The 24555-nt window shown below is 32.6% G+C and overlaps 3 protein-coding genes across 3 annotated transcripts; 1 reads left to right on the top strand and 2 right to left on the bottom strand.

Annotated features, from left to right (window-relative positions):
* Positions 1 to 111: 111 nt before the first annotated feature.
* Positions 112 to 12332, bottom strand: Cpr67B (Cuticular protein 67B). The gene is made up of 7 exons (XM_053746197.2): positions 12137 to 12332; positions 3551 to 3688; positions 3095 to 3202; positions 2601 to 2762; positions 1885 to 2069; positions 1157 to 1772; positions 112 to 936 (listed from the first exon to the last, which is right to left on the bottom strand). Exons 1-7 carry the CDS (start codon positions 12167 to 12169, stop codon positions 799 to 801), a joined length of 1380 nt encoding a protein of 459 aa, XP_053602172.1. The 5' UTR covers positions 12170 to 12332; the 3' UTR covers positions 112 to 798.
* LOC128670498 (uncharacterized) lies at positions 9685 to 21599 on the top strand. Its single transcript, XM_053746200.2, has 5 exons — positions 9685 to 9857; positions 18509 to 18653; positions 19744 to 19889; positions 20626 to 20789; positions 20977 to 21599. The coding sequence occupies exons 2-5, from the start codon at positions 18543 to 18545 to the stop codon at positions 21153 to 21155; spliced, it is 600 nt and encodes a 199-aa protein (XP_053602175.1). The 5' UTR covers positions 9685 to 9857; positions 18509 to 18542; the 3' UTR covers positions 21156 to 21599.
* A 130-nt stretch (positions 21600 to 21729) lies between these two features.
* Positions 21730 to 24277, bottom strand: Spindly (spindly). Its single transcript, XM_053746198.2, has 5 exons — positions 23437 to 24277; positions 23026 to 23117; positions 22549 to 22663; positions 22294 to 22426; positions 21730 to 22061 (listed from the first exon to the last, which is right to left on the bottom strand). The coding sequence occupies exons 1-5, from the start codon at positions 24128 to 24130 to the stop codon at positions 21815 to 21817; spliced, it is 1281 nt and encodes a 426-aa protein (XP_053602173.1). The 5' UTR covers positions 24131 to 24277; the 3' UTR covers positions 21730 to 21814.
* Positions 24278 to 24555: the final 278 nt, after the last annotated feature.

Below are 24555 nucleotides of genomic sequence, written 5' to 3'. Positions count from 1 at the left end.
CAAATTTGAAGCCTGTTTGGATAGTTAGTTAACTATGTTGTAATTTAGAAAGTAATTTTAGAAAAAGATCCTAAATATCAATACTTAGAGATTATGAAAAAAATAAGCAAATAATTTTGTAATGTATATTTATGTAAAAAATACAATGGCATCTATTACACAAAATTATTTAGATTTCAATCACAGATACTTGTTCGAAAAGTTTGTTAACTGTTCTTGGAAATACTATTTCAATGGTAACATTGTTTTCTAAAAAACATTATCATGGCCGGGTTCAAGAGTTTAACTCAATTTTGATTTTAATCCAAACTTAACTTATTGGTAGAAAGATTTAATCAAGTGAAGTACTAATACTTACTAAGTATGTTATACTTTTAAACACCGACCAAAATACTTATACACTCCTCAATATATTATAATATATTTTAATGAGTGTCAAAAACGGGAAGACCCTGAATGGATAGAGCTTACAAATATCTAACTTAACCTACTTCTAAAATGGCAACGTATTAACCTCACTTCAATTGACGAGGTGATTTAAGCATTAGAAATCAATTTACGAATGTACCTACAATAAGTGTGTAGGTACTACGGTAATTTATTGAATAATGTTGTGTCAAACACGTGAAAAGGTTGTAGTTGATTTCTTTCTACTGAATTGAATATCAAAACAATTCAATTTTAACTCATAGTATATCAAAGCTAATTGCATAATCTGGATACCTACTTCATAATGCTGTCCAAATTGTAAAAATTCTACTTCTTATGTACGCGAGTCATAAGATTATAAAGATCTACTTAATAATGTTGTCCAGATACGGCTACTGTGTCGTGGTCCACAGGTTGACCAGGATTAGCACCGCCTTGGATTTCACTCTTAGGCACGATGATAGACACTGGGTAGTCGAAGCTATAGAAGAAACCGCGAGGAGGACCCTGTAAAGACATTAAATTATTTGAATTCCTCACTGTTGTTTTATTTCATAATAATAAAATAAAAATTTGGAAATAATAATGAGATGAACCATTTTTTTCGAATTCCTAATAGTGTCGTCTCCGATAAAATAATCATATAACCAGCATTTAAATTCGTATTAGTAATACCAGCATAAATGTTCAATCATTTTAAGTAAATTGTAATCGCGCATATACTTACAGTAGGTTCAGGATCTTCGTATTTCTCCTTATTGTACGATCCATCATCCACTTGATTCTCCTGCTGGCCTTGATACTGTTGACTAGCCTGATACTGCTGGCTTCCTTGATATGACTGGCTTCCCTGATATTGCTGCCTTCCCTGATTTTGCTGACTTCCCTGATATTTCTGTCCATCTTGATATTGTGACGAGACTGATTGATATTGGTTAGACGCTGCTGGTATCACATCTTTGGGACCTGAGGGAGGTTGGCTGTATTGATTTTGCTGAATAGATGCAGCTCCTTGGTATTGCTCGTTGGAGGCACCTCTATTATAGTATTGGTTTGAAGGCGTTTGGTATTGCTGACTTGCGGCTGCTTTTTGGTATTGTTGATTTGAAGCAGCCGCTTGATATTGCTGGTTAGAAGCTCCTTGGTATTGTTGGTTAGGAGGGGATCCTTGATACAGCTGATTTGAAGCTGCGCCCTGATATTGCTGACCAGATGAGAACTGATTCTGATATTGCTGAGGATATTGCTGTTGCGGGTTGCTGTATTGTTGAGCAACGTTGCTTTGTTGTTGGATGTTGGGAAGGTTAGCAACATCAATGCCTTGGTTTTGCCATTGTTGGTACCTGAACATGATAAAAATACAGCTGTTGTAGGAATGATAGAAAGAATAAGCAAAAATACAAGGATATATTTTTTTAAACATCGAGTTCGACACACGAATCGCAAAATACTAACAGTTTTTCCTGTTGTTTCTGCTGGAACTCGAACGGATGGTTGGCAGTATCAGCGGCCTCTTGCCAAGCCTTCTCGTGAGCCAGACGAGCCTCTTTCACTGCTACAGTCTCCTCCACCTGCTTGGGCGCATACTTCGGCACGTTGTCCTCTTGATGGAAACCTTGGCTGTCAGCCCAATAGCGAACCTACCAAAAATCGTACCATTTAATGTAAAAGTCAATATTTTATATTCAAGATGAGTGATGTACTCCATGTCGTCAAAAATCTACTATCGACTTCCAAAGCGCAAGTGAAGAAGAAACGAGAGCTATTGTAAATATCATAATGAATGATCTTTTGAAAACAGCAGGAAATCTAAAAGTTTCATGCTTTTTAAACGATTTTATTTAGCTTATTTCATCGGTGATTTGCCTCACGCTATATATGAACATTTGATATTCAACAAGGAAATGCAAGTATACAATTTATTTGCATCCTACAGAAGTTACAGTTGAAATATTATTTGTTTTTAAATGTAATATTTAAAAACATCTGTAACTATTATTACTTATTGTATTAATACTATCATAGCGAATATATAGATTGATCATAAAGTCATTGTTGCTCAAAACTACAATATAAGAAATAATTTCATTATAATAACTCTGAAATTTTCAAGGGAGTTTAATGTTTTCATGATTCTCTATGATGTGAAGCAATAAAAAAAATACTCCAACCTTTATCAAGTCGTCGTTACTGGGTCCCGCCTTGTACACGTACGAGCCTGTGACGTCACCAGACCTGACACGGTTCTCGACTTTTGAAGACTCAGGTGCCTTATAGCCATAAGTGTAAGCACCAAGACCATCTTGACCGTGAAACTGGGCTGCGTTGTATACCTGCAATTTACCATTTACAATATTAAAATTCAATGTAAATAAAATCAACAAGCAGCCCTAGTTCGTCTCACACCATAGTAAACTAAACATGAAAAACCCTGGGCTCCGACCTTCAACGGCTGAGGAAGAACCCGGGAATACGCTCAGATGAGAGAGAGAACAATCAGCACATTAGTGCAGATTTTCTCACTTTAAAGTGGTAGTCTATAAAAACTGAAACAATGTATTATAGATTGATACACAAACTCTTGCACGAAAAGGAATCAAACAGATGACACTAAACTCTCGACCACCACAACCGCTGCAAATAAAAACTTTGAAGTTACGTTTACCTCTTCTAAATAATCGTTAGTGTTCTCAATCTCCTTTCCGTTCTTCCAATAATGACCCAGAGTAGGACCAGCTTCGGCGGCACGGAAGCTTGGGTCATTCCACCTCACCTGCAAATATAAATGTAATGTTTTACTAACAAAATCAAACACTTATTGTGGTAAAATATCACAAACTTCTACACATTAGAAGACTATTTTAAGTGTTTATCGATGGAATGATTACACATTTCAACATTACGTTTTCCGCGCTCTAATTACAAAATTTAAAAAAATAGGTGCAGGTATCCAGCTGATTAATGGCATCTAGATATGTGATAGCAGCATCCAGCCAATTATTTAACATCAAACCAGTTTAAAGAAAGAGACGCGTTATGTCTTTGAATGTTTTAAGAGTTATTGATAAAACTAAATTAGATCTTTCGGTGCCTAATAAAAATTATTAAAATATTTACTTACCAACGGTAAGACGGCGGTGCGTCCAGAAAGTTGAGGGTCAGTGAACGGAGGGCTGTTCAGGTACTGCTGTGCTTCATCAGGCGTGATGTCCGTTTTGAAGATGTTCACTGGCTGGGGATCAGCTAGCACAATCACCGCCTGGAATCATTGAGAAAATACTACGAATGTAGGTATTTTTAAATAGTAAAGTGACCTAATGTGTATACCAAAAGGAAGAGAACGCAATGACAAACTTTACTCCATTAATAGTGCCAAAAAGCCGTTGTATGTTTCATTCCACGTAATGACGATGAGAGAAGTGATATGAGGTAAGAATATGTCTTTATTTACTTTTGCAAACGCTAATAAAATACTGATTTCAAACGATGAATCAGTCCAAACAAATCATTTTATTTGAGATTTACGTATAATCTTATACTATTTAAGGGCATTACATAATTATTGACAACGGCCAATCGTGATCTACTGACTCATCACTATGCTTCGTTCATTCAATAGATGTTTAAAAATCCGGCTACAAGTTGAATTTATTCGGCCTATTTTAGCTTTATTTAAACCCCGATTCAGTGATCTCTATATGACTGAGATCTCGACTGAAGATTATATAGAGTAGACTATTTATTTATGACCTTGACTCATTAACTACATTTATTCTAAATTTCGTCAAAACTGGCTTAGCGGATTAACTGTGAAAGTGTGACAGATAGGCAGACTTTCGCATTTATAATCCTCGTATTAGTATGTATAATTCATAGATAATAAAAATTGTGTTTAAGGCTTTCTGAAGGCTAGGATAAGTATACTATAAATTCAAAAATTTAACTAAAAAATTTTAACTCACGGGACTGAAAGTGGTCATTTTGAAATAGGCCGGGCTCTAGCCCATAGTTGTTATGACCCGGACTTAAAGACCAAATTAGCATAATTTGACCTCTGTCATCGTCGTTGTAGATCCATTATTTATGTATGCGACAATGTGTAAAAAATGTGTAAGTTGATATGTGTATTTGTTAGTTTTGTTTTGTTTATAATCAGGATGTCCTTTATTACAATATTATTGTATTTTTTTTTGTGATAATATTAACAAATTGATGAGCCGGTAGTATAGTCATTTGGTTAGCTCATTTTTATACAAAAGAAAAACATTGTTTTTTTCGGGATTCTTAACAGAGGAAACTCTCATCTCCTCGTTCCTGGTTGCGTTCGGGACTATGACACTGCAAGCAATCCCGGGGCTCAGGATTACATAATACTTCCAGTACCTAGGGTAAGCGAAAAGAATGCTCAAAATTTTGAAGGGTTGATTGTAATTTTACAACCCGCCTATTGTTAGAAAGGTCACTCTATGATGCAGTAAATTTAATAGGAATCTATATAATCGAAAGGGCATCTTCCATTTTAAAAACTAGTCAAATACGTGAGCCGTTTTTGAGCGCTTTTCCTCAAAAAATACGTATTTATTACCTATCCGTTTATGACCAATTATCACCCACTAACAAGTACAAGGCCAATCCATATTTATAACACATTGTGTGGACACTGCAACCAGAGTGTAATTCATAGACCTAACAATCATATATGTTAATTTTAAACATTAGTCATGTATCGAAAATTTTACATCGTACCTAATATTATAACTGACACAGCTTATGTCAAATTAAATTTCCCTAAGCGTATTCATAAATCACACGATGAATCACAACTGGTCCATTGAAAAAAAAACAACAACTTGTATAAAATATAAACTTAAAAGCACAGGTGTAAAATAAAAACATAAATAATTTCGGAAAACCCTGATTACGCTATTTGTTTTTATAGTATAGTATGTAAGTAGAAAATAATAATAAAATTTACAAATTACATTACAATTACTATATTTGAAGTCATAATATAGTCATTCACTAATTGGGTATTAGCTATATTTAGTTTGACTGATATCATGATTATTTACACAATATATTTTGAGTTAAACGGGTAACTTTTTGAAACTATTTCCGCTATAACCGCTGAACTTTATCGTTCTGTGTATTTCTCTGTTTCCCAGGCTGCAAACAAAAACAAAGTATTGAGGTCATACCACGTTGAAACATAGCCGTAAGCTGACCACTGAATGGGTCGCTTTATTCGCACATTGGCATAGACCTCAGTGACCGATTTGCAACGCAGCCAGACCAAATATTTACATATTATATATTGTTCTAATTTACATAATAACTATTTTAGCATAACAATGTCACGCTGGGTTATACTGGAACTAATGTAGATTTAGTGTCTTGACCGGTTGGGTGCTTTATTATTGGGTAGATACCTACTATTTCTGAAAAAATAAATCGTTTCATAAATCAACTGGTTTTTGCATGAGGTTTTTTTCAATAGGTTAAAATTATACAAAAAATATTTGACCTTTATTATAACTACCTATATTAACCATCTATAAGTATAGGTATACGCAATACTCTAGAATATGTCTGTGGATTTAACTTACTAGAGGACGAATTTACAATGAAAATCTAGTAAATTATATTATTTTTATAGACAATTTTCTTCAATTACCATAAGAGATTTCATTTATTTTCACGTTTCGTTCACCATATTTCTATAATATGCATACCATCCACGCACAAGCTGGCTGTGCGTATTTCGTGTTTGTAAAACACTTAAAATCAAATACTTTTTTATTTATTTTAATATTATTCATAACAATATTATACTACATTACAGTCGTTAAATTAACAATGAAAAAAAAATAGCCCATGTTTTTAAATAAGGTCATACGTCTAAAGAATAGTTAAATTTAGATGATGTCACCAACAAAAGTTATTATCTATGACTAAACGTTACAACATATTCAGCTATAGGTAATATATTTAAATTTCAAATTGCAATCATCTAAATATAAATATCAATGACCCGATAAACCAGTCATTGTCTTCTCACGAAGTTACTGCATTTATTATAAGCGTGTAATCACGTATAATGATATGACTGATCATGAAAAATTGACTTTATGATACATACAGTTTAGCCAATATCAGATTCCTTAAAAAAATAGTAGGTATCTTTAGTCATATTATGAAGATACTACTGATAAATGGCCAAGGATTTGTTATACAATTTCGTTAAAACTTCCAGTTACAGTAATAATTTTAAAATATACATTATCTAGCTAAGTTTCATAATAAAGGACTAAAAAATTGATTGGTAAAGCCAATTACGTGCCAATCATATCCATTTAATTAAACATTAATAAAAAATTTAATGTTATACATCTCTCATAAAAATAATAAAAACGTAAAACCACTGACTTGCCCATCAAATGAATTACATCATCTTAAAATAAACAATAATCAATTTTAAAGTTGACATTATGGAACACTTCAAGAGAAAACTAAAAAAAAAATATGTATAGTTTTCCATAGCTAAGATAATGAATCCTATAACTTAAACATAACTTTTTTCTTACCGTTTATCGATATATATTAATTTTATTATTTTATTTAATAAATATTGAGTCTTTTATCTTTTCTCGTTCTTCTCTGCTATCAAAGGGACACAACCACAACTAGAAAAATAATAATAAATAAAACTTATTTGCTCGATAAAAACTTATCAATTTATCATCGTTTTTGAATCGCTCACTTTAATTTGTTGTTGTATTTTTTATATTATACATGCCTTCTTCGTTCATAATTATTTACCAGTTATTGTTTATTACAATTTGAAATATTGTATTTTTTGTCGATATCCGTAATAGTATCTTCTTCGTATTAGCTGATTGTATAGGTAGTGCAAATTAAAACTATTTGTATATGTTTCCTTGTGATACGTTATTATAAATCGTTATATTTAGATACAAATATATATATATATATATATATATATATATATATATATATATATATATATATATATATATATATATATATATATATATATATGACGTAATTTATTCTCAGATATGTTTTTGTAAGGATCCGTTTGATATGCCGACATCGCAAAATAATGAGATGAAAAGAATAGATAATATTTATTTTATCATTAGTCTGATTATAATCGACACTTTCAACAATGCTTCAATTTAGCTAAGTTCACGAATCCATTTTTATTAGAAAGAGATTTATGTTAATTTTAAATTATTTATTCAAACGCTAAAATTATATCGTTACAGTAAAACCATTTTTTAACGAATTAATGAAATATTATATACAATCTCGTTTTAATTTGGCTGGTTTTTAAGTAGCCACCTGGTACTTCTCTGGAAATAAAAACCAACTGAGGAAGTCCATAAAGAGCAATTTAAAAATAAAATAACCATCATGCAACTAAGAAACAAAGGAAAGAATTTATGTTCCCTTCACAGATCTTGTCATTAACAAGTCTCATCCACTATCAGGCGCAATTACATCTGCAGGAAGGCAATTTAAAATTTAAATTCCCAGCCTGCTATGGTATTGATAGATGTTGAAGAAAGACATAACGAGATTAATTTGTAAATTATTATTTTAATTCATGATAAAACAAAAACATGTTTTCGGATATTCATCTTGATGCAAAGAGGGAAATTCGAAGCGCAGCCTAATTAACTTAAAAATAGGAAAATAAATGGCTATTCGGCTACGATATCCTAAAGTCTTTAAAAAATTACATGCAACTAAAAAGTAAGGTTTCCTTTCAAAAAACTAATTATTTTTACTTGCACTGAAGTAAAAAAAGTCCCTGAGAATCGTATTGCAAATTATCTCAATGTAAATACTATAGAAAAGCAAAATTATTAGAACAAAGCCATGTTTTTATTGCAAACCATAAGAGTTATAAGTCACAATACGTTTTGTCCTTATCTGTAATTACCAAGTAACTTAGTGATGTAGAACTGATGGCAAGTGATAATTTTTATGTATGGAAATAGGAACTTGCACTTATACTGGCCTTAAGAACATCCTATATGCATAAACTATTATTAAGTGAGCATTGATGTAAATAGTATATTATATAGCCTTGCATTCCACTGATTTTAAATATCCTCATCTTCATACGCCTTGACTGGCTCAATTTTTTGTCCTAGAAATTTTTTCACCCTATTGTGACACTCATTTCAAAATTTTGAATTCGTTTCCGAGGAATCGAGTATATCTCTTATTAATTTTATTACGTTAAAACCTTTTAACGATCTCTCAGACGCCTATATATTTTATATTTGGTTACTGAATAAAAACATCTAAAAGAAAAGAAATTAATAAATAAACTTAACTTGAATATAAACTTCAAAATGAAATTCGCCAAGGATAGCACTAATTCTGTTTCGAGGCAAAATGATAAAATACATAATTAGATAACTCCTACATAAAAAAACAAAAACATTTTGTGACATGTTACTATACCATCGCTCTATTGGAAGAACAGCCCTTTCCCTTGATTAATATTTACAATCACCGCCGGAGGAGGAATAAGAAACATCCCTTATTTTTCTATCACTACCAGAACAGCTTGTAAATGTACCGATATTATTAATAAATATACCAAATACAATGACAGTTTTATTAACGCTTAAATATGAGCTAATAGAAAAATAATTAGTATAAATAAACTTGATTTATCTAAGTTGTGTTGTGTCATTGGATGATATCAGACTTCTAATAAGTTTCATTGTTCTGAGTAGATTTCAGACTTTGAAAGTTATGGTCAACATTAGATTTTTGATTTGGTTTTGATAAAACATATAATTAAATTTAGCGTGAAAAAGCCCTAAGTAATACAAGTTTCCATATCGATCCAGGAGTATTCCAGTAATATAATAATATACTGTAATAATAATAATTTATTTCTTCCTTCCACAAGCAAATTTTACAATAATCTGGATTTTAAAACCTCCTTTTAAGCATGTACTACTTGTATTAGAAGGATTCAGTTTTAAATATTAAAAGAAAACATTTACAATTAATTCTTTCAAATTCCAGTAGTGAACTACAATTTAATCCGAGTATCGAAATACTATTCAATTTATTTTATTTTTTTGTCCATTGGACTTTTTCTTTTTGTTGATCTATGATAGTATAGATACTCCACGGAGTACCTACTAATGCCATGATGATAGCTTAGATCAACAAAACCCTTATTTATAGAATGTAGAAAAAACAAAAACCTCTATGGTTTCTTAACAGATACGGAAAGAATCATATTATGACATCTGCCAAATCAATAGAAGCACAGTGTAGATTGGAACAGCCCTAAATTTTAGTGGAAATCAAATACTCTCAAATTGCAATTAAATAAAGGAATTATAATAATTTCTTACACATAAGTATTTCAGGTAAGTTATTAGTATAATAATTTTTAGATTCGCTGGCTTAGAGATATTACCATCATTGAAAATTCAAGCATCAAATTTAAGGGCTAAAAAGAAACATAATATTTAAATACTATAAGTAATATTAGAAAACAGCTACTTAACAAAAAATGTAGTTTCTATTACTATCTATCTACTATCTCTGGGACATTGAGGTATGATAAAAATATCTCCAGGAATGGAATCAAGAACACGGTTGGTAGACGAACTTTAATGACTCAAATGAGAATGAATGAAAATTGTTTTTTGTAAAATAATACGGGTCAAAAAATCAAGGAAAAATCTGCTATTCTGCATTTAGACTGCTATTTAGACTTAGGTAAAGTCTAAATTTTGCAGAATTGCATATTTTTCCTTGTAGTAAATCTCTCTATCTCTGTCTTTTTTTGCGTATAGTTAACAATGTTCGTATCTTATACTTAAACCTAACACTAAATTGGCCGATTGCAAAAACTATATCCGTGAAGTTGCAAAAACTGAAATGACGAGCATTATTTTGGGATTATGATCTTGGAGTAAGAATTTTTTGTATCATTTATTTTATATTATGTAAGGTTATTTTCTACCACAAGTTTCAAGATTGATATGGTTAATAATTGAGAGACATGTTTGAAATATAATTTAGGTAAGTATATCCTCAAAAGCTCCACCAAATTTTAACAAAATTGAAGAGGAACTATTTAGCTCACCATTATAAATAAATATATTAGGGCATATCGCACAGATTGAGCTAGCCCCCAAGTAAGTTCGAGACTTGTGTTATGGGACTAACTCAATGGTACTATATTTTATAACAAATATATATAGATAAACATCCAAGACCTGGGCCAATCAGAAAAGGCTCATTTTCCATCATGACCCGATCGGGGTTCAAACCCGGGACCTATCGGTTCAGAGGCTAACACTTTACCACTGCGCCACCGAGGTTGTCAAATAATAAAGGATAAATAAATTATTTTTTTATAGTAACAGTTACTTATACTCTTAATAGAATATAATTTAACTTTAGTACATTTTTTCTCGCCTTTTGATTTACGTAGTCTGCGGTGAGATGTGTGTATACATAGAACCTCACTCAAGATAAAATTGGTTTATTTTCATAACATAACTGTCATTGAAACGCAAACAAACATGAAGTAGTAATAAAGTACCTTGAAATAAGTATGTTCTGTTCATATTGTTCATTCATAAATTTAACTTCGATATCTTATGTTTACAAAGTCCATTTAGCTATACAGCCGTCTATACACGTTTGTATACACGTGAATACTTATTTAGTTTTTACTCAAGTCATTCAACATATAATCAATTATTATTTCTGAAGACGTCGTAGTGAAGATGAGAACAATAATTGCATAAGAATATGTATTGTATGTATGTACAGTACATAACACAAAATGTATCCTACAAGTTTCTAGCAGCATTTACATGAGAAAGAAATATTTAAAGCCACCTTTTTTGTATTAATCTGTAATTTGATAGGAATGTTTACTATTTACTTATTTTAATTTACCATAATTAGAATACACTCATGTGTATAGTAAAACTAAATAAGGTAAAGTAAAAATTATAATAACAAATTCATCGCGCATAAATATTTTTGTGATGAACTACGTTAGATTTTGATTTAAATAGAGAAAAGTTAGACATAAAATGAAAAATGTAGAAAAAGAATATGTTTGGTCGAGTTAGACACTATTAAATAAATAAATTAAAAACTGGTTGTAATGGAAACTTGTTTTATAATGATCTCATCTTGAAGACTGTGAATTACGGCAGGATTGCAAATCGAAGAAAATAATCAATTCGAGGTATCTGGTTGGTTTTTAGGTATTTTTTATATTTGCATTAATTTTTATCATTGTTATAAACATTGTGGATATATAAATTGTGACATTTAACTTTGGTTGAAATTTTGGATTCTGATTTAATATTACAAACACAGACAAATTTCAGTATCAAACTGATGTATACTGTATTTTTATCAAGGCATAAATATTTGTATATGAATATACTTACAGTATGTTATAACCTTGTTTTAACTGAAACTATGAAGTCTCAAAATTATACAATACAAAACTCAAGCTATAAAAGATTACGATAAAATTTTAAATTATTTTTCCTTTGGTCACTTTAATATTTAAAGTAATTAAACAAAGTTCAAAATTATTTTTAATAAATTTAAAATGTTTTTAGTTCAAATTTCTTCTTGAAACGGATAAAAATATTTCGCTTAAACTTACCGCGGCGGCGAAAATTGACACAAATCGAAGCATTGTCGTCGAAACGTCTCACTAAATTCTCTCACGTATTCAAAACAGGCGTGAGACACGAGCTCATCTCCTATATACGTAGTACTACAGCCTCCTATGACGTCACCTCTCCTCACCGCGCGAAACCCCTCAGTCGCCTAGGAAACTCGTTTCGGAACTCATCCTCGCGACTTTTGAACCTAACCTTCTGTTCATTGCGCGCTGCTAATCAATCTCTATTTGATCACATGTATTAACTCTTCCATGTATGGCTTTGCGAAGTTTGGTCTATTATCATTGGTTGTCTAGGATATGTCTACTATGTGTGGTGCACATGGAAATATGATTTATGACAATACAGTAGTGAAATACTATAAGTTATGTTTTATTAATGAATAGTAACAATAAATCATGATTTCAGTACAATTAAAGAGATCTTTGATTGTTCTTTCTTCCTTTTCCACTTCTTATCTATTGCTGATGAGAATTAAGATGAGTAGGATCTACAGCAAAACAGGATGATATCTCGGTAGTGGAACAACAATATTATTAGCAAAAGCAGTAGTTTCACCAATTTAAATAAATATATTAAGCAATAGCTACGTCCCGAGGCTAATTCCCCTATAAATTGAATCAAAAAATTATTAGTCAGATTATGTATTCCTTACAATAATAGTGATACAACGATTTTACAATAAGAGGTACAGCAAATTCTGCCTATCAAATCAAATAATTTATTCAGAAATTAGGTCTTCACAGTAACTATTTCATGTCAAATTTTATATTATGTATTAATCTCTCACAAGCTACAAACTATCATTTGCATATACACTAAGTACATATCAAAAATTAACATTGGAATATAACGTGTCATCGGCTTCATAATGTTACCTACATTAGACGACCTCGGTGGCACAGTGGTAAAGTGCTTGCCTCTGATCCGAGAGGTCCCGGGTTCGATCCCCGGTCGGGTCATGATGGAAAATGATCGTTTCTGAATGGCTCGGGTCTTGGATATTTATCTATATGTATATGTATTTGTTATAAAATTTAGTATCGTTGAGTTAATATTCTATAATACAAGTTCCGAACTTACTTTGGAGCTAACTCTATCTCAATTTATGTATTAAAATATTTAATTATTTTGTCAGGACGCTGAATTGTACTTATTCTAGTTTTTGTTAGCAGCTAGAATTTGTTACAAAATTATGATATTAGATTTTGTTTTTGCAATATTTATTTTGATAACGTAAATTGCCTACCTATTTGTCCAACATATTCCTTACTAACCAATCAGTTGAGCATGCAACCAATGCACCAATCGGTTTGTATGAGGAAGTCATAATTTTTCACATTAACGTTATGAGTATACTTATTACTTTCGAAATAGCGCATGGAGTTGATTACAGTGGGACTATACTTGTGCGGCATGAAATTGAATATACTTATCCACCTATATAGATATACCTATGTATAGCTTATGTTATCGAAAATATGTTATCAGAAACATAGTAGGTACTTACCTAGTTAGTTTCTTGTTCATAATTTCAGAGTCCTTTTGTGGCTAAACACTTTCTATTTAGCTATAAATAACTTCTTACACTTCATCCTTTGTATCAAGCAAGTGGTCCGAAGCAGGTCTAACTGCTCCGTCCAACTAGTTGAACCTTGGCTTAAGACAGTAGTTCTAATTACAAAATAGTTAGACCACAGCATTAGTACTTTTAAATGTCCACAAAAACCTTCCAAAATGTAAATTGCCTGCATCTATACTATTCATAAGTATGTAATATAAATCTAATATTATCAATGTTAAAGTGGAGTTGTTTGTTCTTCTTTCACGTGAATTCAATATATTGAATTCATTGATAGCTAACTAGCTATCAATATATCAAATCATACCTAACATACATACATATCAAATATCAAAAAATACCCTATGTACCTATGTCACTATGAAGCTCTTCAACTGAAGAGCTTCATAGTGACATAGGTAGGTACATAGTGTATTTTTTTGAAATCTTCTTTAATAGGTACCTACCTATAAATATTCCTAACTAAGAACTTATTTATTGGGTATTAAATCTTTTGTAAATGCATTGCATATACCTACCTACTTACAAAACTACCATATTAGAAAGCTGAAACTTTATAGATCTAAAATTACATAAACGCGAATTACATAAAAAGTCGTATCCAGGTACCTATGTGGCTGTAAGGATTTATGATACGCCTTCTCTCAAATACTATTCGTGAATTTTATTGTACCTATGTAGGTACTTCAATAAACTTTTGAGTAAGAGCTCCTATATTAACACACGTGTATTCATTATTTAAAAATTGCAAACATCCTTAATTTCGAAAGCAATCTAAACAATACTAAACCCATTATTATCCCATCACTTTAAATAGGAACTCAGGCGCATCCGGCTATGAATCGGCGGTGATGGCGTCCGTTCGAAATGCAAATCTTATTCCATGACTATCGGCTATTATTCCACGAGCTTCGGTGTCCTAAATGAGCGACTGAACGCTACACGACGCTCTGCGTGTATGAGTGATTACAGGGACAATATAGGCCACAAGTAATCATAATATATATGGGGAATAGACACGCCGCGCTGCCTTGTCGCGTTTGTCGCCCACTTAAGACACCGGGTTACGATAAGGTCAAGGTTCTGGAGATGGCACACCGCCTGATAAATCAAGTAACCACATAGTCATGCCGGAACAATCCTTTTTGATCTTATCTCCACTTAACATAACTTTTTTTTACAAATTCTCTTTATAGATAGGAGATTATGCACAGATGCCAGTCTATATCTATAATATATTCTCCTTTGGGAATTTTGGAGGGGTAAAATAGGTATTTTCCCCAAATTAAATTAGGTAATTCAAATTTGGAATCTCATATTCTGTAGGTACAGAACATGGGATTCCAAATTTGACTTACCATAATACTATTAATATGGCCACATCGTAACACTTTAAATGAGGTAGAGGAAATAATAACCCACTTTTTTAAATTCTGTTTATTTCAATACAATTTTATTATTATTTATAGATATTATTACCTACATTAGATTTTTTATTACAAGCCGGAAATAACATTCTGAAAGCAATTTAGTATTGTTATTTTTTATCATTATTAAACTTATTTGTCGTAGTAAGACTGAAGTCAATAGTGTTTGGAGACCGTCAACCTCAAACGTTTTCTTTTGGTGGAAATCTAAGACAGAGGTCAAGGACTCAATTTTCATGCAAAAAAGAATGGAAATTGATTCTTAATGAACTTTTATTTCATCGATTTCCCCCACAAATAAACAAACATGGTTATTAAAGTTACTTATTCGTAGATTTTTCCTCAATTTTTTTTCCATTATTACTCTTCATATCTCTTTCCTTCCTGCCTAACCTGGAAGAGATTGTACACCTTTCAGTCTTGTCCAAAATGTTTCTTACCTTGTGTCGGTGCAATAAAATGTTTTTACTTACGTATTTGTTAAGACAACACACATTTTCTATACTAAGTAATATTCCTGTATTATTAATTTTGCATAAGTATGTAAACTATATAAGCATTAGGCGACCTCTGTGGCTTAATGATCATCTCATGCCGGTGATTAGATATGGTACATACCTATCGTTGAGATATAGATTGTTAACTAAATACATGTTTCGACACTTACTTTGGAGCTAAACTTAATCTGTGTGAATAAATAATACAACAATAAACAGTAAAAACATAAATATACGTAATTACTTCACACACTTGTAATTAAGTACAAATAACTCGCTGGTGTCGACTGATCTGAATCGCACAAATATTTTTATATGTGACTAATTTATTTGCCTACCAGATTACCAGGTACCTACGTGGTGAATAATACTTAGTTCATAAAAACAACTATTGAAACAGGAAGTCAAAGTTTCATTCAAATAAATAAGTTTATGGCCTTATTCTGCCTGTTGAGAAGAGAGAGAGAGAAACAGAAAGAACTATGAAATATTGTATCTACTTATCAGTCTACACCTTCTATCTAATCCATGGCTATGATGATCCTACCATGCATCCATCCACGTAGTAAGAATACAACTGACTTGAGGCCCAATTTGGGGTTGATATCAGTTTGCCATAATCAGTTTGCCACGTATAAGTTAGGTTGAACGTTGATTCGTCTAACACTTACAAGATATCTACACTTTTTGTTATGATGACGAATTGACTGTTATGGCAAAACAACAAGTGCCAAACATGGGTACACATTTTAATATAGTATTGCTTCACCTTAACCTTCCACATCTATATTAAATTGAAATATATATCTAGGCAATAATGTATAAAGAAAATAATCAAAAACTAACCATTTGTTTTTTGTCGACACAATTTCCAAAGTTGAAGACAAAAAATGATAAGCATCAATGTCGTTAAACGGAAATCTTGTTCAATTATATTGCCATCGTGATGCAACTCACAAGAATAAGTTATCTCGGCGTGTCTGTCCTTTGCTCCGAAAAAACTTGACACCGGACATGCGCAAGCGCCGTTCAGCGATCTAAAATGATTCCCTCGGGCTCTAAGCAGAGGTAGTTAAAGAAACATTCCGTTACATCTGCGTAGGACTCGGTCTAGAGAAGGCTAAACTATTGGGTTGCCCTGGGCGGCCGATTGAAAGGGACAGCAAATAGCTGACGTCAATACAGGAAATGCACGAAAGTAAAACTATCCTAATATTTTCCACGTCTGTAGATATTTGATAAAATATAAATAATTCCGAAAGCGTAATACTGAGTTATTCAATATGCATGACTATATATATAGATAGTCTTTATATATTTCTACATCCCTTATTATACATAAAAAATTAAAATAATTGCGGATACCTAATAGAGATTTATGAAAAAAAAAATGTAAATATAGAGTTATAGACATTAGAAATTAAATAATTATTATATAATGTATCTGAATATTATTTATTCTTCTTCTTTGCGTGTCGACGGCAAATATCTGTTTATTTATAAATACCTACATGTACCCTTTGTACACTTAGTTGGCAAATAAATGATTATGAATTTCATTTAAAAAAATTGAACGGGGCGTTTTGATAAAATTGCCCTGTTTCAAATAAGTCGTAGATCCGGAACTGCACCAGTGCACCGTTGATGCACCTCGTTGCACCACACTTAGACACGATAATACCCGGTTTCTTAATTATTGTAGCGACGACCCATCTTATGTAATCGAATTTATTGGTAAAGCTGTTCTGGTTTGTGGCAATGACCAATAAATATTGTTTTTCGATGAGATGTTGTTACAAATTGATAAAAAAATAACTGCATTAACTAAGTAGCGAAGAAAAATATCGATAAAAAATTGTATGACTATAAAAATAAATAGAATACAAAATGTAGCATGTATGCTACATTTACAGGTGGTGTACGACATGTAGGTTGTAGGTATGTAGAGTACCTATAAGATTTTTTGTTTTCGCTTATCTGGAAATTTGTTTCTATTAGGTACATAGGTACGTATTAGGCTTATATACACAATATGTCGATGAAAATATTTGGGACATATTATTACAAACTCAAAATAACTTTATTGCATAAACTGTATGTAGTGTAAAGGTGGTACATATAATTTAAGGATCAACAGTTTGCCCTTAAACTCTTGTATTTGTTCATAAATATAAAGCTCCGAATAAAACCTTCCAAAGTAAAGTAATTATATAAAACATATTTATGTGTCGCAATAAAAAAAATATTATTTTACTTTACTATCTACATATTATAAAGATCATTGACATATAAAATTGCCACAGACCTTACAAATATTGCAAATAACTTTCCATTGTTTTGACTTGATATCAAATAGGGGTAAACCGAACCATGGCGCGTTCTACTTTGATGCAACGCCATATTCTATGAATACGCAATGGTACTAGGGATGCGAAGGAAAAAGATAAACGCTTTTCTCATTAGCCTACTTTTTTCTGGTTGTGGAAGAAGCAAATGGTTTTTATAGTTAAAAGTTTAATATAAGACAACTTTAGATTTAAATGTATTTAAAAAGTACCTCAGGGCGTTACCTACTAATAAATTTATTTGAGAAATTAAAACGATTTTATTTAACAGAAAATCATAATGTAACATTAATAATCATTTATTTAACAGATAAAAATTATAATAATGTAAATAGTATCGACATAAATAGATAGTGAAACTTTGAATATTTGTTGTTTTCCGGAAAAGCAAATGGAGAGCATTCTCCATTTAATTCCAATGTGTAGGATTAGGTTTTCTTTTTGACAGCACATTTTAGATACCTATTGTAAACTCATGTTCTTATGTTATCTTTGTCAGGCTGCAAGAGTAGTTAAGAAAAATCGTCTTCAAGATGGGCAATAATCAGTCAGTACGCTCGACACACTTCCAGCCTCCAAGCAGAGAGAAAGAGGAGCCAGATGACTTCCCTGAGGAACACCACATCAGTATCTCAAACAAAATGGTCAGTATCTTATTGATTTCTACTTTATGTGCCCGCTAAAGTGTATGGAAAGAAAATTCAACTATTCAGTTATATCAATACAAATTCGACAAATATTTCCCTGGAGCATTACGTTATGTACCTACCTATACTTTTTCTTTTGTAAAAAATAGTATATAAATAACTTTTATGGTAGCACGTTAAGTACTTGATAAGCCATGAATTTTCCTCACGAATCACTCTATTTGAATATCTCGAAAAAAATCTTGGAAACATTTTACGGAATTCCGTCAAGCCTATGTAGTGCTGTTAAAGTTTTGAAAGTGCTTAATTGTTTGTCGGTATCACATAATTTAGAAACCTGCTTTAGAAAAGGTAAATAATATTGATGTACATATTTTTACTGAAATATTCGGTTATAAAAATCTACATCCTTGCACCCTACAAACGATAACTGAACTAAACTTATAAAAATTCTGTGACTTGTGGGTTTTTATACAACGCAAATATATCTCTAGATTTTTTTTTTGCCGGAAAACCGCGAATAGTTTTTTTTTTATATACAATAGGTGTAAGGCGTATAGGAAGTAATGTTAGATATTTCGCAAAACATAAGTTGTTAATGATTCCGAAAAATATGATGCGTTGCGGTCAACTTAAGTCAACTTTTTAGACCAAATCCACGTAAGCACTTTATCAGGGTCAATAAATATTTTGTTGTATACTAAATATGTAACTCACTTTTTGGCTAGGAACATAAAATGACAGGTTTAATATAATATTTCAACTTTCCTGGAAATACTCCATTTTATTAGTTTTACTCGTAAAAGCACAGGAGTGTGGTAAAACTATGGAGTATGGATTTATAATCCATAGTTTTATAATAATGTATCTTTAATTAATTATAATAAATAATAATATTATAAATGTGAAAGATTGTCTGTCTGTCACGCTTGACATGGGCCCATGTTGATGAAATTTGGAACAGATAAATATATACTTAGACTTATATTATGACACGACCAAGCACGTGTCTCTCCCTAGTTCTCCCTGAACATCTTCCCGGCCACTTTAGTTAGAGCAATCCAAAAATATCAAGCTTTTATCACAGGTTGAGCGTTTGGTAGAAGACGCGACATTGGCAGGTGGCGCGGCATCGAGCGCAGCTGCGCAGGCGCCGCCTCGGAGTGACTACAAAGATAAAATATTCATGGAGAAGCTCACATGTCTCGATGACAACCACTCCGAGAAATTTGGGTAAGTTATCTTATTTATTATCAGAACACTGTGCGTAATTCCAGTCGAAGACTAAAATATGAATCTACTATTCATTAATAAAAATTAGTTGTCTTGATCTCCGATATAAACTTTTACAATTCGCCTCTCTTGGCCTCTTGGCGCCTCAAACATATGAACTTACTGCAGTAGGTATCGTTAATAGTAACATAAAGTAGGGATAAAGTGAGCATTCGCTAGTTTGGTCTAAACGCATCTTTACCCAAGTCTCTAATTTGTTCCGGCTATCGTTCCAATGAAGTTGCATATATCGTGGTCGAATCCAGACGGGACCTAAATTTCTTATTCGTATTATTTAATTATGTATTTCAAGATTCTTAGAAATGCATAAATTTAATGCATTATCAAAGTCTGAGCGTTTATAAAAAAATCAAAGCCAAGGTCTTTTTGACCTTAAATTTTAGTCGCATAATAATTATCGGTTATCAATATACCTACTAGAGATTCGGAGCGACTGCTGAAAATAACGAAATAGCATGGCTTTACCTACCTTCACTGAGCCTTCACACCAGTGTTAAGGTGGAGAAAAAATCCCAACCACAAACTCATTGTATCGGTCCCTATCACGTCAGAATCCATATGAAAGGTAACAAACCTAAATTAGGTATTTTACCTTTCATATGGATTCTGAATACCTTTGATATTAGGTATGTACCTAAGAACATTTAATGTTCTTACATACCTAATATCATTTCAGATTAACAGTAGAAGATTTGCGCGCAACGGCGCGTCGCATAGAACTGCGCACAGCAAACATGGTCAGCACTGAGCCGGTGTGCGCAGAATATCAGGACAAGGTGATCGACTGCTACAACACCTTCGACGGCCCTCAGAGGGTCGTCAAGTGCTGGGATACTGTCGGTTAGTCATGTTCGTTCTTCTTCTTCATAGTCGTACTTCCTCATGGAATGTAAAATAAATTTTGTTGATAGCGATATGTATACATTCTAACAAAACTTCACACTAGTCACACGGTTCGTCGGTTATGGGAGCACTAAATATTACCTTTTTAGATCACATAAATATCTTATATGTTCGTTTACATCAGGTGCTTTCAAAAACTGCGTGCGAGACGCAACAACGAACCGGCTGCGCGCGCGCACGCACAAGGAAGCCCGCGAGCACGCTCGGCGCACGCGGCACGTGGCGCACGCTCGCGAACACGCGCTGCGCGACCTGGGGCCGCCGCGCCCCGAACAAGACGAAAATATAACCAACGAAAGCTAACTATTTATAACTTGTTATAACTATAACAACGGACATTTTGATAGAAAATGAACACAATTACCGCGGCTCGAAAATATTTATTTCGAGACCCAAGGTATCTTCTGTCCTCCCATCTTCAATTAGTGATGAAATGATTCTACGTTTAGTAAAAATATACTCCGTTATTTATAAAAAATATAAAACATAACTAAAGTATGTTTTGTCTCGTTGCTGTGAATGTTGTAATGTGTGATAGTGGCAAAATATACTTTAGCCTAAAGTATGCTTTAACCTTTTTAATAATAACAGTGATAGCATCTATCCGCCCTTTTAAAAGATCTAATTATACTTACTCGACGTTTGAGTCTTCAACAAAATGACGAGCAGTGTTAAAGGGATTAGTAATAATGACAAACTGAAAATCCCTTAAAAATAACCCTTTCACATTTTAAGACTCCATGCGACTTTGCTCATGAGAACTAAAATTGATTTTTCTTTTAAATAATGTAGTAACTGCCACATACATACATACATAATTTTGTTCAAAGATTAAATCAATAAATAGGAATGTGATTTTATATTGCTAACAAACATGTTTTAGATAATTTACAATTTATTACCCAGCAGTTATTTCTGTAAATATATACACGTTTTAAACCTTATAATAAATTCATACATCACTAATTAAATGATACTTTTTTCTTGACATCTTCAACTGTAGGTTTGTTTTTGTTTTTGATTTCCACAGATACCTTCGTAATTCCAATGTCATCTTTAGATTCGTTTATAGGTGAGCTGATGGCCTGTTTGGCGTTGTTTGCAGTCAAAACGGCTAGTTTCCTTCTCAGTTCCCTCACTTGCGCTGCGCTCGCTAGTTGAGCCGCGCCTTTAGATAATACTTCAGCTCTTAACTGCTCACATTCGGACCTGAAAAATGTAGAAAGCATCTTTGAAAGAGTGTCTGGCTGAAATGGAAATGAAGTTAGGAAGATTTCCGTTTACATTGCAATGATTTTAAAAAAATGTATTGTTATAAAATTAATCTGAAGCAGATGAAAATGATTTATAATAATGGCCGTACATGGAATACATGTCCATTTTTCGATTTACACCTGAGCACCCAAGCTGTTAGTTAAAGATAGGATAGTCTTGAACTCACTTCAAATGATCCAGTACACCAGGCAGCCAGCCATTGGCAGTGGGCTCGCACAGCTTCCCGAACCAACGAGCTAACTCACGTCTCTGCCTTTCACATAGACCTTCCAGCTGTGATATCCTTTCTTCATAACTTTCTGGAAAGTATAAAAATATGGCTACAGAGACGAGAAAGTTATATCAAACAAATAAACATTTTTTTCATACTTTCTAGGCAAGAATTATTAAGTTATGTTATTTGTTCAGTGAGTTAACTTACCAATCAACTCCCTGTCATAATGTGCCGCAGCTCCAGTCTGCTGCTCCCAAATTGTTTGCTTCTCTCTCAGTAACACATCCAGTTCATTCTGTTTGTTCGCCAGCTCTCGTCTCAACTGTAATCATAGTTTCATGCTTAAATAAAGCTATGGTGGCATATGCTGAGGTACACACAGCTCGCCCGTTTGCCTTAAGTGCTATGTACTTCACAATGTATTGATGACTTTAGTAACAATAGTAAAAATAGGTAAATAAATAATCTGGAAGAAATCTTTCTCTTATTTTTGAAAATAATGAGATGAAAAAATTCTGGAATCCAGAATTTTATTTTCAAAAATAAGGTAAAATGCATGTGTGACATGTATAACAAATCCATTTAAATCTTTCTCTTGCTAATCCACTGGCAAGATCACCAAGATCTTACAGCTCCCACCACTTTCCTTCTAATACAGGTATTATTAGCAGTCAAATACTTTACCCTTGAATTGGTCTGTTTCATTTGTATTAAATTCTTTGCCATTTCTTGCCTCTTGTCTTCAACTTCAGCAAATATTGAATTTCCTTTAGCAGCTGTAAGTCAAAAATAATACATGTAAGTATGTAAATTTAAACTTGCAAAACAAACACATTGTTGACTTTTGGATTTAAATTTATATTTCTTTATTTCAGGCAACAAACAAATTGCTTTTTCACATAGGCACACACCACTGCTAATAACAGTTATAGCAATCAAGACTTCATGACCGCTACATAGAAAATTCTAAATTTGATCCTGGCTCAGGTCAAATGCTATTTATCTGTGCTATTTATTGCTATGTATTTATTTATTATTATTTCAAACATGTAAGTTACGTACAAAAAAAAGTTAAATAAAAAAACAAAAGTTTACCATGTGGCTGCAGGTCCTGGTTATCAGAAGTGAATTGATGCAGCATAGCTCTTGCCTCTGCTAAATCTGACAGTGCAACCGCTTCCCTCTCACCAGCCGCCTTAAGCTCTTCGCGCTTTATATCTGCTGCGGCGCGTATTTCAGCCATTTCAGTTACCAATTCCTCAGTTCTTATCTTCCAGGACATTATTTCAGCTCGTGCTTCATCCAGTGCCGCTTTTGCAGCAGCAGCTTCTGACGTAGCCAATGCAACAGCCGCTTTTGCATCATCTAACTCACTAGTATCACGAATTGGACTCTCACGTTTGTTATTAATTTTTTCCTCTTTCAAATATTTTATCTCATCCTCTAGCTTTTTAACTTCAATCGCTTGTTTATCAATCAATTCGGATTTCTCTTCTCGCAATGTAGTTATCTCTTCCTGGAGACATGATATACGATTGTTCAACTCATTTCTACGTTTTACTTCATCGACTTGGTAACTCTCTAACTCAGCGTTTAGGTGACTCTGGACATCAAGGGCTGTCTGATAACTCAGCCTGACGTTGTAAAGTTCTTGTTTTGTTGCCTCATAGCTGCTGGTTAAATTCTCAAACTGTTTTTTCAATAAATAATACCGTTCGCTTAACTCGCCGTTTGTTAAGTCTTCGACTTCAGTTATACCAGTTTTGTTACTAATTGTTGAATAATCCATGGCTTGTAAAACAAACAATTACCTACACAACAGCGACTAATCGTTTAGCTTGAGTTGAGCACAAGCTTGAGATACAAAATAAACCAACCAACAATAAAATAGATTCACATCACAATCACAACAACGGACGAAAGTTTTGAACTTATATTGACATTGACGTTTAACATGACGTGTTGCCACTAGAAAAACTAATTAAAAAAATATAATGGCTTTTAGAATAGTTTTTCAAAAACTTATTTCACTTCAGCACCATATTATTTTTTACTAAAAAATAAGCTCTATTGAAGAAGTTTGATTGCCACAAAGAAGAAAAGAAAAAATATATATTTTTTACTACCAAAGAAAATAATCCATCAAAATGAACTCATGGAATATCACACAAAGCTCAGCGCAGATAGCGCTACTGGTACAACTAAGGTACACAA

This window comes from Plodia interpunctella, chromosome 6 (assembly GCF_027563975.2).
Source record: "Plodia interpunctella isolate USDA-ARS_2022_Savannah chromosome 6, ilPloInte3.2, whole genome shotgun sequence".
Lineage (NCBI taxonomy): Eukaryota > Metazoa > Arthropoda > Insecta > Lepidoptera > Pyralidae > Plodia > Plodia interpunctella.
This window is presented reverse-complemented; position numbering and strand designations above follow the sequence as displayed.